The following is a 12,440-nucleotide window of genomic DNA, read 5'->3' as shown; positions in this document are numbered from 1 at the left end:
GTACGTACGTCGTCACTTCTGAGAACCCTGGCACACGGGAGGGACAATCAAGCCATTCAGAGCGGGCTAGGCACGCGATACCGAGGAACTAAATCTCTCCAAGGAGGGTGATCGGTATGAGATGGCTGAAAGCCAGGAATAAGTAATCGAATGTGATAAACGGCCCGCTGAATTAAAGGAGTGAGAGTTGGGTATCCAAAATGGTAGAGAGTGGTGCTATCTGTTACGCAAAGGTATGGATGGAGGAGGTACTCGGTACAGACGGGGTACGGGTCAATTACGCCAATCACGGCTATGGTTTCCGCCCTGCCGAAGTACTTTGATGGTACACAGTACTCAGGCCTCTTAGCTTTAAGTGATGCCAGTTGTCCCAGTTGGGGGCCAATACTAATTTCTTTCAAGTTAAGCCCAGAAACATACGATGTCCAGTAGCAAAAGGACTCCTACTCGTACTGTAATGGATACACTTGTTTACCCCAAAGGTGACGTAGTTCCCTGCCCAGGTGCCAACTTTGGCTGAGTCAGCTAGGGCGCAGCCCCCGTGCTGGTAGGTCACGTGCCTGAGCACGGAGCCCCGGAAAGTCTGCCTCAGGCCATTATCTTTGCAGTTCGGGTCGCTACGGTCCGCCCGAAAGCAGACCACACCTCATCACTCGGTCACTTCATTTCTGGATATTCTTATTTGCTCCCTCCCGGAAAACCCACGCCCTCGACTTTGAGACCAAGTCATTTTCCGGGTGTATACCCTCATCTCCACTCTTCAGATCTCTTACCAGCTATTTAAAAGTCCAATTGGGTGGGTTGACTCTGCAATCCGGCCGAACCCGAGGCTTTTCTTGCTCCGATCTTGCTAACCCGACGACCACGAAAAGCTGTATCCCCGCCATGCTGTACCGCAACTTCGCCGCCCGCTCTGCGCTCCGCGCTCTCTCGAGCTCCAATGCCTCCGTGGCTCGCTCTTCTCTGGGCAACCAGATCTGCAAGGCTCAGATGACCTCGTCTGCCCGCAATGCGATCCGTCCTTCCGCGCCGAGCTTCGCGCTTACTGCTCACAAGCCCGTTACCACCGCTCTCGTTCGCTTTTCTTCTTCTTCCGCCCACGTAAGAACTCGGGCATATATTGTCATTCGCAGAGGGGGTCCAATAACTAACCATATGACAGGGCAAGGATGAGGATGACATCGATGTCATGGCGGGTATGCGTTCCGAGGCTGTACGTACTTTTGAATCCATGTCAAACAACGACTGTTGGATCTACGGATGCTAATTACCAGTATAGAAAGTCATCGGCGAGACCTTCAGCCTGAGCCACGTCCCCAAGGAGGCTCTCTACCTTGGTATGGCTGGTGTGGTCCCTTACCTGGCCACCTCTCTGCAAACCGTCTACCTCTCCTACGAGATCAACCGCGCTGCTGCTCTTGGTGACGGTCTCATCTTCTCCGGCCAGTCTGCTGAGCTGATGCTGCACATGCTCGAGCCCATCCAGGTTGGCTACGGTGCCGTTGTAAGTCCACTTCCGACAGACGAAGTCTAGCCCCTCTCAAATTTTGCGCGTTTGCTTATCACCCGTTGCGGTTAGATCCTCTCCTTCCTCGGTGCCATCCACTGGGGTCTTGAGTGGGCTGGCTACGGCGGCAAGTTCGGCTACCGCCGCTACGCTGCCGGTATCATCGCCCCCGCGGTGGCCTGGCCTACTCTGCTGTTCCCCGTTGAGTACGCTCTGATCAGCCAGTTCCTTGCCTTCACTTTCCTGTACTACAACGATGCCCGTGCCGCCGCTGCCGGCCGTGCTCCCCACTGGTACGGCATGTACCGCTTCGTCCTGACCTTCGTTGTCGGTGCCAGCATTGTCGCCACCCTGATCGGCCGTGAGCAGATCCAGCAGACCATTGTCTCTGAGCACACCATCAAGGACAAGATCAATGCTCTGATCTTCCTCCAGAAGAAGGAGAAGGAGGAGGCTACCGCTCGCCGCCGCGGCGAGATCGAGGAGACCGACTAAACTGCCTTTTGACAAGGCGAAGGGATTGTTTCCCTGAGACAGAACCTCTGTTTGCATTACCCGTGATTTCCTGTAGAATATACGCAGAACGCACTAGGGCGGCCACTGAAATTTTTCTTTTGTTAATTGGAGTGTCGATAGTTGGAAGATCGAGTCGCAATGTTTTTTTTTGGGGTCTTCTATGTTCGAGACCCCCAGATAAGATAGAAGAGTAAATTTTCCAAAGGATGTACAGTAGATGGAAGATAGAAAGTGTATTCACAGACCAGAGCAACACGTGCTTGGCACCCAATCTCACATCTGCAGGAGTACCTGAAAAGGGGAGAATTGGTGATCAACCAGGTCACAAGAGACCGGGTTGCCGCAGATCGGCGTCGGGTCTCCGAATTCCCCTCCAGGCAAGGGAGAGAAAAGAGAGAGAAAAAAGAAATAACGGCCTGGGGCCCCGGGGGGGGGGGTCACGGGGTGCCGAATATATCCAACTAGAGATTGACTATGGAGACACTAGTGTATCCCTGGAGAGTGTAGAATTACCATAATCCAGGGAAGAGGGAAATGCAGAAGAGCAGAAGAGCAGAAGAACAACAAGACCTGTTATCTCAACCCATTCCTCCAGTCCACTCATCCAGTACCTCCAGTCGAAATGGAAGCCCTAGAGTAGATAACCTATACCCGACAGTTTGGGAAGGTAGAGCGAGCACACCTGCATGGTCCAACAGAACCAGAAATGCAAGAATCCATAGATCGACGGGTTCCCATTTCCCATTTGACCTTTCCTTTCTGATTCCCTTCTTTTATTTTTCCAGTGACATTCCTTTTCCTTTTTTTTTTATTTTGCTGAGTGGGGATTTTTTGCGTCTTCGCGTGATCTACTGAGCTCGCACGTCCCTTGTCCCTGGCAGACAGATCCCTCTCCACGCGCTGGGCCGTCGTGGCTTCTTATAGGGCCAGGACACATGGAGCAAGACCGGTTCTCCAGACTGGGGAACCTGGTACACCAGCGACAAGCTGATGGAAACGTCATCTAGTCCTTCGTCGGGAACTGGCCAAGATCTTGGTATGTTATGCCCGTGTTGGTGGGACTGTGATTGTGTTATGCTAGGCTACGACTTGCTGTATGCACAGTCAACCCCAGCGGCGAGGGGTTCCCGTTTTTTTCCCCAGGGGGGGGGGGGGGGGGGGTTCGAATGTTCTTGGCCTCGACTAGAATCTCAGAATCTAGGGGATTGAGACCTAGACTGTAGGCTTATTTTTAAAAATAAAATCAATAAATAATTTTTCCACTAATTCTCCATGAATCGGAAGTACTCAGGGCTAAAATAAGGGGGGGGAGGTTCTAGAACTAGGAAAAATGGATCGTGTCATGTGGTTGATCTCCGTGTGGAGGTGATCTGGAGTTGAGAGCTGGAGGTGTCTGGAGAGCAGAGGATAGGAAGCGAGTTAAGCATAGATATAAAGATGGAAACGCAAGGTGGTCCAGGGGGAGTTTATGGACGAGAGAGAGCAACTGAGTATAACGAGTGGGGGAGTGACGAGGTCTTCTGATCAGAAAAAAACCCCGAACCGGATTTGTGGCTCCCCTCCTTAGGCCCACCCCTTGGGATAAGTGAGCTCTGTCTTGCTGTTAGATTGGATATATCTTCTTTTTCTTCTTCATCTTGTTACCCTTCTCTGTTCCCCTCTCCTCCCTCCCCCCTTACCCTATATATATATATACTCGCCACATTGGTGACCGCCAAACTGTACCCAAAGTTGCCCGGTCACCGGTACGTCACGGTCCACTTTTCTGCCAACGCTGTGGTCCCCCCCCCCCCCATATCACCGCCACCTCGTAGTTCCCCCCTCTCTCTTCTCTCCCTTAAATCCCTGGCGTAAACCCTACTCGCCCTTTCTTCTCCTCTTCTTCTTCTTTTGGTTCATATCTACTACCCACCATGCGGAACCCCTTCGATTTGGACTACGATAGCGTTGATGGAGACTCAGAACCCGCGGGTGATTTCGAGCGGGAAGAACATGTGTTCCAGCACCAGGAGCAGCAGCAACAGCGAAAGTTGAGTCTGGACTATCGGCCAAAACAGCAGAACGATGGAGATCGTTCGCTCTTACAAGATGAAGAGAAGGTCCCCGGTGATCTGAAGAACCGGTTTATTGGTACCATTGATCAGGGTACGACGAGTACTCGATTCATCATCTTCGACTGTACGGGTGTGCCGGTGGCCAAATACCAGACCGAATTCCGTCAGCTTCATGAACATCCAGGGTAGGTGTCGAACTCCCCCTTGATTTATATCTCCAGAGACCCCCAGGATTAATTGCCCCGCACCCCACAGATGGCACGAACAAGACCCGTACGAATTGGTTGAGTCGGTCTACATCTGTATCGAAGAGGCTATGAAAGCATTCCTGGCCGCTGGTCACGACGTATCCGACATCGAAGCCGTGGGTATCACCAGTCAACGAGAGACCGCTTTGGTTTGGGACTGGGAGACTGGCGAACCCTTGCACAACGCTATCACGTGGACCGACACCCGGACGGTCAATCTGGTGCGTGAACTGAAGGCCAAGCCCGGCGCGGATGACTTGGCCAGCATTTGCGGTCTTCCTCTCTCTACATACCCCTCCTCGGTCACACTACGATGGATGCTGGACAACCTCCCCGACGTCAGATCGGCATACGATGACGGTCGGGCGGCATTCGGCACGGTGGATTCCTGGCTCATTTACAACCTCAATGGTGGCCCGCAGAACAAGCTTCTGGTGACGGATGTGACCAATGCTTCGCGGACCATGTTCATGAACCTTGAGACCCTCCAATATGATGATCGGTTGTTGAAATTCTTCGACATTGACAAGACCAAGATCCGTCTCCCAGACATTCTCCCCTCGGCGGACCCCGACGGCTTTGGTCGGATTGTGGACGGTCCGCTGGATGGCGTTCGCATCACCAGTTGTCTAGGTGACCAGGCTTCGGCACTGGTCGGTCACTGTGCCTTCAGTCCTGGAATGGCCAAGAATACATACGGCACTGGTTGCTTCCTTCTCTACAACGTGGGCGATAAGCCTGTGATTTCGAAACACGGCCTGCTGGGCACTGTCGGTTTCCAACTGGGTCGGGATCGCAAACCTGTCTATGCATTGGAAGGCAGTGTGGCCGTGGCGGGTAGTGGTGTGTCTTTCCTTATGAACAACCTCGGTTTCTTCCGTGACTCGCGCAAGGTCAGTGACCTGGCTGCCAGTGTACCGGATAATGGAGGTTGCATTTTCGTTACTGCGTTCAGTGGTCTCTTTGCTCCTTATTGGATCGATGATGCTCAAGGAACCATCTGTAAGCTACTTTTCATTGCGTCTCCCAAGATTCCTCGCTAATGTCTTCCAGGGGGTATCACCGCCCACACACAAAAAGGACACATTGCCCGTGCAACGATGGAAGCGGCCTGTTTCCAAACCAAGGCTATCCTCGATGCCATGGCAATGGACAGTGGCAAGACTCTGACGGAATTGGCCGTCGATGGCGGCATGAGTAATTCCGATGTTTGCATGCAGGTACGTATACACCCTCCCTCACCATCACCTGGACCATCGCTCACCCGGTTCTGCTCAGACTCAAGCCGATATCATCCAAATACCCGTCGAGCGCCCCTCAATGCACGAAACTACTGCCCTTGGAGCTGCGATCGCCGCAGGCTTCGCCATCAACATTTGGAAAGACTTCTCCGAACTCAAGGACATGAACCGCGCCAATCGCGCATCCTTCGCCCCCAAAATGTCCCCCAAAGCCAGCGGCCGCATGTATAAAAAGTGGTCCAAGGCCGTCGAAATGTCCCGTGGCTGGATGGACGACGACGATCGCCAGAACCACGATGATGACGATGACGATGACGATGTCGAATAAACCACATTTCTATAAATATTCATTGAGATGACACCGCAAGCCGGTCTGTCATCGACACTTGAGACCGAGTTTGTGCTTCGCATACCACCACTCAACTCGCATACGTGAGAGAAGCGAGAGGGAGATCTGAGAAAGAGGGGCATTTTCATCATGACCAGAACCATACCATATCATCGGACACCGCACATATTCTCTCTTGGTCGAGTCGGATCACGATCATCCGTCTTTCTTCCGGGGGGACAGAGGGAGCCCCACGTTTCCTTTATTTTATATATACTAGAGAGCCTTCCTGATTAGAAAGTCCGTCCTAATAGGCGTGTGTTTATCACGCTAGTGCGCCTGTGCCGCCCTACACCCCCCTACATTTCCCTCCCCTTCATTTCATGAATTATGATGGGAATCGTCTTTTCTTTCCAGCGTGGATATGAGGGGATGAGCTGGAAATTTTATTCTTCTTTTTTTCATCTTTCTTTTTCATTACGCTGTTGACTGCTCGTCCTCCGGATGATGCTTGTTGGCTAACCATGTGTATATACCTACCGTTCTGGGAGAAAATGAAGCCAAAAACATTCCAAATCATATCACTACACGAGTATCATTCTCATTCTAACATTCATGGATGGATGACATCTATGTGAAAGTCTTTGCCAACTGTATAACCCGCCAGCATTCCCCTCAAACAAAGCCCTCCACGCCCCGAACTCTAACCCAACCTCACCAATCAATCGAACCAACAAATAGCCACTATCCCTGCACATCTTCTCTTCTCCATACAGTACTATAGATGTCACAAAACAAGAAACAAGGCATCACAATTCTACCAGCCAAGATCTACAGTTTGTACTGTAGCCTTGCCTGGGTACACTGTACTGTAGGTCCAAGAATGACATCATACCAGTGGGATCCCCCAATCAAGGTTATTACAGCAAAAACAGCCGGTCCATGCTTCTTTCTGGAACGATAGTTTTGGCTGTCCCATCCTGTCCTGTACCTGGGGAGCGATGAAGTCATCGTGTCTAGAGTTTGGGACTCCGGCTTTGCGTCCGTGGTTGGGTTTAGGGTTGTTTCTATTTTTGGTTAGGGTTGATATGGCCCCAGGGGGGTTGTGGATGGCTAGTGTAGTGTATACTGTAGACATACCTGTCGATAGTTTATCATCTATGTATGTGTTGTGGGTTGGATTGTTGTTTCTATGATATGGGGGTATTGTTAGGGATATATTGGAGTTAATATACTTGAAGAGACTATCATGACCCTGTCGTGAGATCCGTCTCGATATATATGTCCTCAGCAGAGAAGTTTAAAATTAATTCACTGTACAAATGGGTATTATACGATTTACTTGCACTTTAGTGCTATCAGACATAGAAGGCAGCAATATATCTGGTCATATAGTAACTTGTATCAAAAACCGTCGAACGTGTCTTATTGACCAAGGTCGACAAGCCGGGATGAAGGTACAGTACCACCCCCATCCAATATTCCAACGCGACTGAATCAGATTAGTGCCAGGTATACAGTTTCACCCTTCCTCAATCCTTCCAGTGATTGCTGTGATTGTCGCCTCATATTTGCCGTCACTTCATTTGATCTATGGTCCGGTTCAATTGATCGCCTGTCGGGTACAGCTCCCAATATTGCTTCCCAGACGACGAAGAGATAACAAGTCAATTACCATCCAACCAATAAACAACCCTGGAAGACCAAAGGCCATTACAAATCCAACAAAAACCACTGGCCTGACTCGGGAACCCATGATCCGCGGACCCCGAGGCCCCCGTCTTGGCTTATCTTACTCTAGGCTTAGTGTCCAAGCAGATCTATATAGCTCAGACGGTCTATACAAAGGAAACCCCAATTACCCAATTACCCAAATCACAATTCTACCAAATCCAAGATACCAAGATGAACTCAACCCTGATATCCCACAACTACCACCCCCCATCAATCTCCCTCCCCCATTACACCCCCAACGAAAGCAGCGTGCTATCCCTAATCACCCAATTCGGACTCCAATGGCTCTTCACACTATGCGTCGCGTACACCCTCATCAGCCGTCTACGACCAACAGCCAGCCCATCCGATCGAATTGCCTTTACCTGGATGTGTTTGAGTATGCATCCATCCTGACAGCTATCCCCCAGCCCAACCCAAACCACCACCTCAAATGGCTTCTGACTATCACCAGCGGGATTCATCCACCTCTTCTTCGAAGCCCACTTCGTCATAACCCATAAAACTCTAGCCGGCGACCAAACCCTCTTTTCCCAGCTGTGGAAGGAATACTCGCTTTCCGATTCGCGCTATTTGACTTCTGATGCTTTTTTGCTTGCTATGGAGGCTGTGACGGCGGTATGTGGGATTCCTCGATTGGATGGTACTTCGCTGCCAATTTATTTATCTAACATTATGTGGAAAATGGCCTTGTCTTGATTCCCATTTTTCTTTCCTTTTTTCTTTTTATTCTTTCCGCGTGAGAGACATGCTAACGAGTATTCCTTTTTCCCTTCTGGTTCAGTTCGCATGGGGTCCCTTGGCTTTCGGAATCGCTTATTGTATCGCCGTTCAACATCCACTTCGACACGCTTTGCAGATTGTCGTTTCGACGGGTCAGGTTTACGGGGATGTGCTTTACTATGCTACCAGTTTGCTGGATGAATCGTATTGTCGACCGGAGGGGTATTACTTTTGGTTTTATTATTTCTTTTTCAATTTCATTTGGATGGTTGTTGGGTGTTGTGAGTATTCCATGGTTGCTGCATGATGTGCTTGTTTGGGTGGCTGGTTACTGACGGGGTTCAGATTATGTTTGGGATAGTGTTGTTGCTATTTGGGGTGGGTTTGAGAAGCTTCAGAGGCTTGAGAGGGAGAGGAAAGAGGAGTGAGGGTATCGTGGGGTTGCTGAGGGGGGAGGGATGGGCGTTCTGGAGGAGAATGGGTGATGTTTCCTTTTAGAGGGGAGGTGGTTGGCTTTTGAGATAAATCTTGTGCCACTCTATTCAGATGTTGGGAGACACTTGTATCTTGGTATGTCTTGTGCTGGGGAAGACCAATTCTACGGCTTCATCGACGGTACAATCCAAAAAAAAAAATCATGTATAACATACACGTACAGTGAATATGTACAATATAGATCCATGCAGGCCAGAAATGATATCACCTCGTAGGACAGCAAGATAATGAGCAACCCAACCTGCAGACGTTGAATCGAGCAACAGAGATGCCGAAGAGACAATCAAGGAAAAATGGTATTTTCAATAAAGACGCCCGAACGATCCGGGGATGCACGATAGAGACACAAAGCATAGGTGGTTTTCGTAGAGCCAGCAAGAAAACAGAAAAAAAAAAAACATAATGAAACAGTCACGGAGAGGAGAAGGGAATAGGGAGGTTAGCCAGTTTATTCTCTGGCCGGGTTGATACTGGTCGACTGCAAGGCATCGGGAAGCTTGACTGGTGTCCTTGGGACTGCCTCTAGCTTCTTGATCTTCTCGCCCTTCAGAACTTGTTCCATTTCCTCCTTTGTCAGCGTTTCATACTCGATCAGCGCCTTGGTAAGGAGCTCAAGTTCGTTGCGCTTCTCGGTTAGGATAGTTGTTGCGCGATCACGGGCTTCCTCTACAAGTCGGCGCACTTCGCCCTCAATTTCTTGCTTAGTTTCGGATGATAGACTGTCGTAGTTGGTTGAGAGATCGACGTTGCCCAGTTTCTTGGAATATCCGAATCGGGTGATAAGCGTAAATGCAGTCTCGGTGGCGCTTTGGATGTCCTAGGAGACGTTAGTATTTGACGCTTGAATAGTAGGATGCAAAGAAACTTACAGCCGAGATACCACTAGTGACATTGTCGTGGCCGAAAACCAGCTCCTCGGCAGCCTTACCACCCATCGAGACGGCAATATCTGCCAAGTATTCGGTGTAATTCCTGGAGACCGTGTCCATCTCCGGCAAGAAGTGGGTGATACCCAGAGCCATACCGCGGGGAACAATGGTAATTTTGTAAAGGGGAGTAGAAGAAGAGGTGAAGTGAGCAACCAGGGCGTGACCGGCCTCGTGGTAAGCAGTCAAAAGTTTGTCCTTGTCTTGGATGATACGGCTGCGAGCCTCGGCACCCATCATGATCTTGTCCTTAGCGTGATCAAAGTCGAACGAGCCAACCTTGCTCTTGCGGTCACGACTGGCGTGAATTGCAGCCTGGTTAACCAGGTTCTCCAGGTCGGCACCAGAGAAGCCGGGAGTACCACGCGCAATAACACCAATGTCGACATCAGGACCAAATTGAATCTCCTTCATGTGATGTCTCAGAATGTCCATACGACCACGGACATCAGGCAAATCGACGACGACCTTGCGGTCAAATCGACCAGGGCGAGTCAAGGCCTTGTCCAGCAGCTGAGGGTAGTTGGTAGCACCAATGATGATGACACCACTGCTCTGAGAGAATCCGTCAAGTTCAGTGAGAAGCTGGTTGAGTGTCTGCTTCACATAGGCAGCATCGCGCTCATTTCGCTTGGCACCTATCGCATCCAGTTCATCGATGAAGATAATAGCGGGAGACTTGCCACGAGCCTGAGCAAATAGATCACGAACTCGCTTGGCACCGACTCCAACGTAGACCTCGTCGAATTCAGATCCAGACATGTAGAAGAACGGAACACCTGCTTCGCCGGCAACAGCACGCGCAAGCAGGGTTTTACCAGTACCGGGAGGACCGACCAGGAGAACACCCTTGGGAAGCTTACCACCGAGGGAAGAGAAACGTTCCGGGTTGATGAGGAATTCCACGAGTTCTTGCAGCTCATCCTTAGCCTCGTCACAGCCGTGCACGTCAGTGAAGCGTGCGGTCTGCTGTTCGGGCTGGGCTTCCTTGTCCTGGGCGCCACGGACGTTCTTCAAAACGCCAGTAGTTTCAACCAGGATAGTGACCGTAACCAGAGAGATGTAAGTGAAGAAACCGAAGATGAGCAAAAATTTGACCCAGCGGAACACAGTGCTTCCCAAAGACTCATCAACCACGACGTAGAGAGGAGCCTCCTTCGCACCGGTGCCGTTCTGCCGAGTGGACATTCCGATTTGACTGCCAGTGCTCCGAGCGGCGACTGCTTGGCCAACCGCCTGGAGCTGTTCTGGGGTAAGGTTTCCGTGTTGTCCGGCGAAAGCTCCGTCGCCACCGATGCGTGCTTGAGCCTGCTGGAGCAACAAATCGGTTGCGCCGTCGCTAGCATAGTACCCACTTCGGTGTCGCTCGAGAACGATTGCGGGCATGTTGGCACGGAGCAGGGCCTGGTAGAAAGCATTTTGGGCACTGGTGTTGCTGGGACTGTTGTTCGCGATCTTCTCCTTCTGAGCTAGCATATAGTGCGATGATCCTCCGGACCCTCCGAACAGAGATCGTTGCTGCTGGATCTTGGAGACACCATTGAGTTTCGGGACAGGGCGTTGAGATACGAGACGGAAGGGGGACAGAGTCGAATAGGAACGAGCACCGGGGAGAGTATGAGTAGGCGCAAAGGATGCGGACCGGATTGAACTGTCTATGGCAGATTATCCAGTGTTAGAGCAGCTGACATGTGTAACAAATTTTGATAGAGGAGGCCAACATACTTGTGCTCAACAGTGAAGACCATGCACGTTGCGCGGGCCGGCCAATGACCTCCGCTCTCAACGTGTTAATGGAAGCGGTCTCCAGGCAATCTGGCAGCGCAACACGCTGAGAGGACTACATCCATCAGTATTTAGAACATAATAACACAGGCCAGAGGTTAGCCATACCACCACATTCTCTTGTCCGGCATAGCTCCGCTGGAAAGGCTCGCTGACGTGGGCCGTCGGAGTTCGACCGGTCTGTCTGAAGGGAGCGGCTAGGATGTTAGACATTGAAGGCCAGAGCTCCGATGTCACAGCCGCAATATTCTGAGAGTAAATAGCTGTCATTAGCAGGATATTCGCAATGGACGTGAGCAGCACATACGGGGATCGGGGCTTGGAAAGCCATGACTGTCCGATGTACAGCGGCGCTCGGCCGTGTGCGAAGATGAGGGTCTGCTCCCCTGAGTCAAATGTAGAAAGTGGAAATCTGTTAGACTCTAATAAGAGAGCATGCCATCGTTGACGAAATAGCTGGATGATGACTGTTTGATGCGGCGAAAGGCCATTGCCACAGTGCCCCAATCGGACTCCGTAGCGATCACGTGGAGGTCCATTATAGCCCTCGACCAACCACGTCATCTTTGATATAGCTTCGAAAGAGTTGTATTTGAGCTTTCACTTGCTTACGCTTTCCTGTCAATTGACGACTCGTATTCAAAGAGTGAGGGCAAAAGACGTGCCAAACAGGTGTTTTCGCAAAGACACGACAAATGAGCTGAGTCGGAAGTTCGGAAACCTGAACTTGACGTTCTCAACCTCTTTGTTTCACGCACTATGTGATGTTGTCCTGTCTTTGGATCGTCAAATTCTCTCAAATACTATGAGCTCTTTCCTCCATGGCTATATCCAAGAGGCTCTCCTTGCCCCGTGCCTGCTCAATCACAGTACCACGAGAGTA

At 50.7% G+C, this 12,440-nt stretch overlaps 4 protein-coding genes across 4 annotated transcripts; 3 read left to right on the top strand and 1 right to left on the bottom strand.

Annotated features, from left to right (window-relative positions):
* Window positions 1-885: 885 nt before the first annotated feature.
* Window positions 886-2,002, top strand: N7511_005690 (DUF3429 domain-containing protein; the record flags this gene model as incomplete). The annotated part of the gene is made up of 4 exons (XM_057128067.1): window positions 886-1,101; window positions 1,163-1,213; window positions 1,280-1,504; window positions 1,580-2,002. The coding sequence occupies 4 exons, from the start codon at window positions 886-888 to the stop codon at window positions 2,000-2,002; spliced, it is 915 nt and encodes a 304-aa protein (XP_056984584.1).
* A 1,934-nt stretch (window positions 2,003-3,936) lies between these two features.
* Window positions 3,937-5,894, top strand: N7511_005689 (glycerol kinase; the record flags this gene model as incomplete). Its single annotated transcript, XM_057128066.1, has 4 exons — window positions 3,937-4,262; window positions 4,333-5,327; window positions 5,379-5,545; window positions 5,604-5,894. The coding sequence occupies 4 exons, from the start codon at window positions 3,937-3,939 to the stop codon at window positions 5,892-5,894; spliced, it is 1,779 nt and encodes a 592-aa protein (XP_056984583.1).
* Window positions 5,895-7,697: 1,803 nt separating this feature from the next.
* On the top strand, window positions 7,698-8,779 carry N7511_005688 (EXPERA domain-containing protein; the record flags this gene model as incomplete). The annotated part of the gene is made up of 4 exons (XM_057128065.1): window positions 7,698-8,007; window positions 8,083-8,246; window positions 8,413-8,632; window positions 8,697-8,779. Coding segments are annotated over 4 exons (777 nt in total), but the record flags the coding sequence as incomplete, so codon positions are not given.
* Window positions 8,780-9,294: 515 nt separating this feature from the next.
* Window positions 9,295-11,888, bottom strand: N7511_005687 (i-AAA protease YME1; the record flags this gene model as incomplete). The annotated part of the gene is made up of 5 exons (XM_057128064.1): window positions 9,295-9,663; window positions 9,716-11,427; window positions 11,498-11,612; window positions 11,666-11,806; window positions 11,865-11,888. 5 exons carry the CDS (start codon window positions 11,886-11,888, stop codon window positions 9,295-9,297), a joined length of 2,361 nt encoding a protein of 786 aa, XP_056984581.1.
* Window positions 11,889-12,440: the final 552 nt, after the last annotated feature.

Source organism: Penicillium nucicola (genome assembly GCF_028828085.1).
Source record: "Penicillium nucicola strain IBT 29836 chromosome Unknown utg000005l, whole genome shotgun sequence".
Lineage (NCBI taxonomy): Eukaryota > Fungi > Ascomycota > Eurotiomycetes > Eurotiales > Aspergillaceae > Penicillium > Penicillium nucicola.
This window is presented reverse-complemented; position numbering and strand designations above follow the sequence as displayed.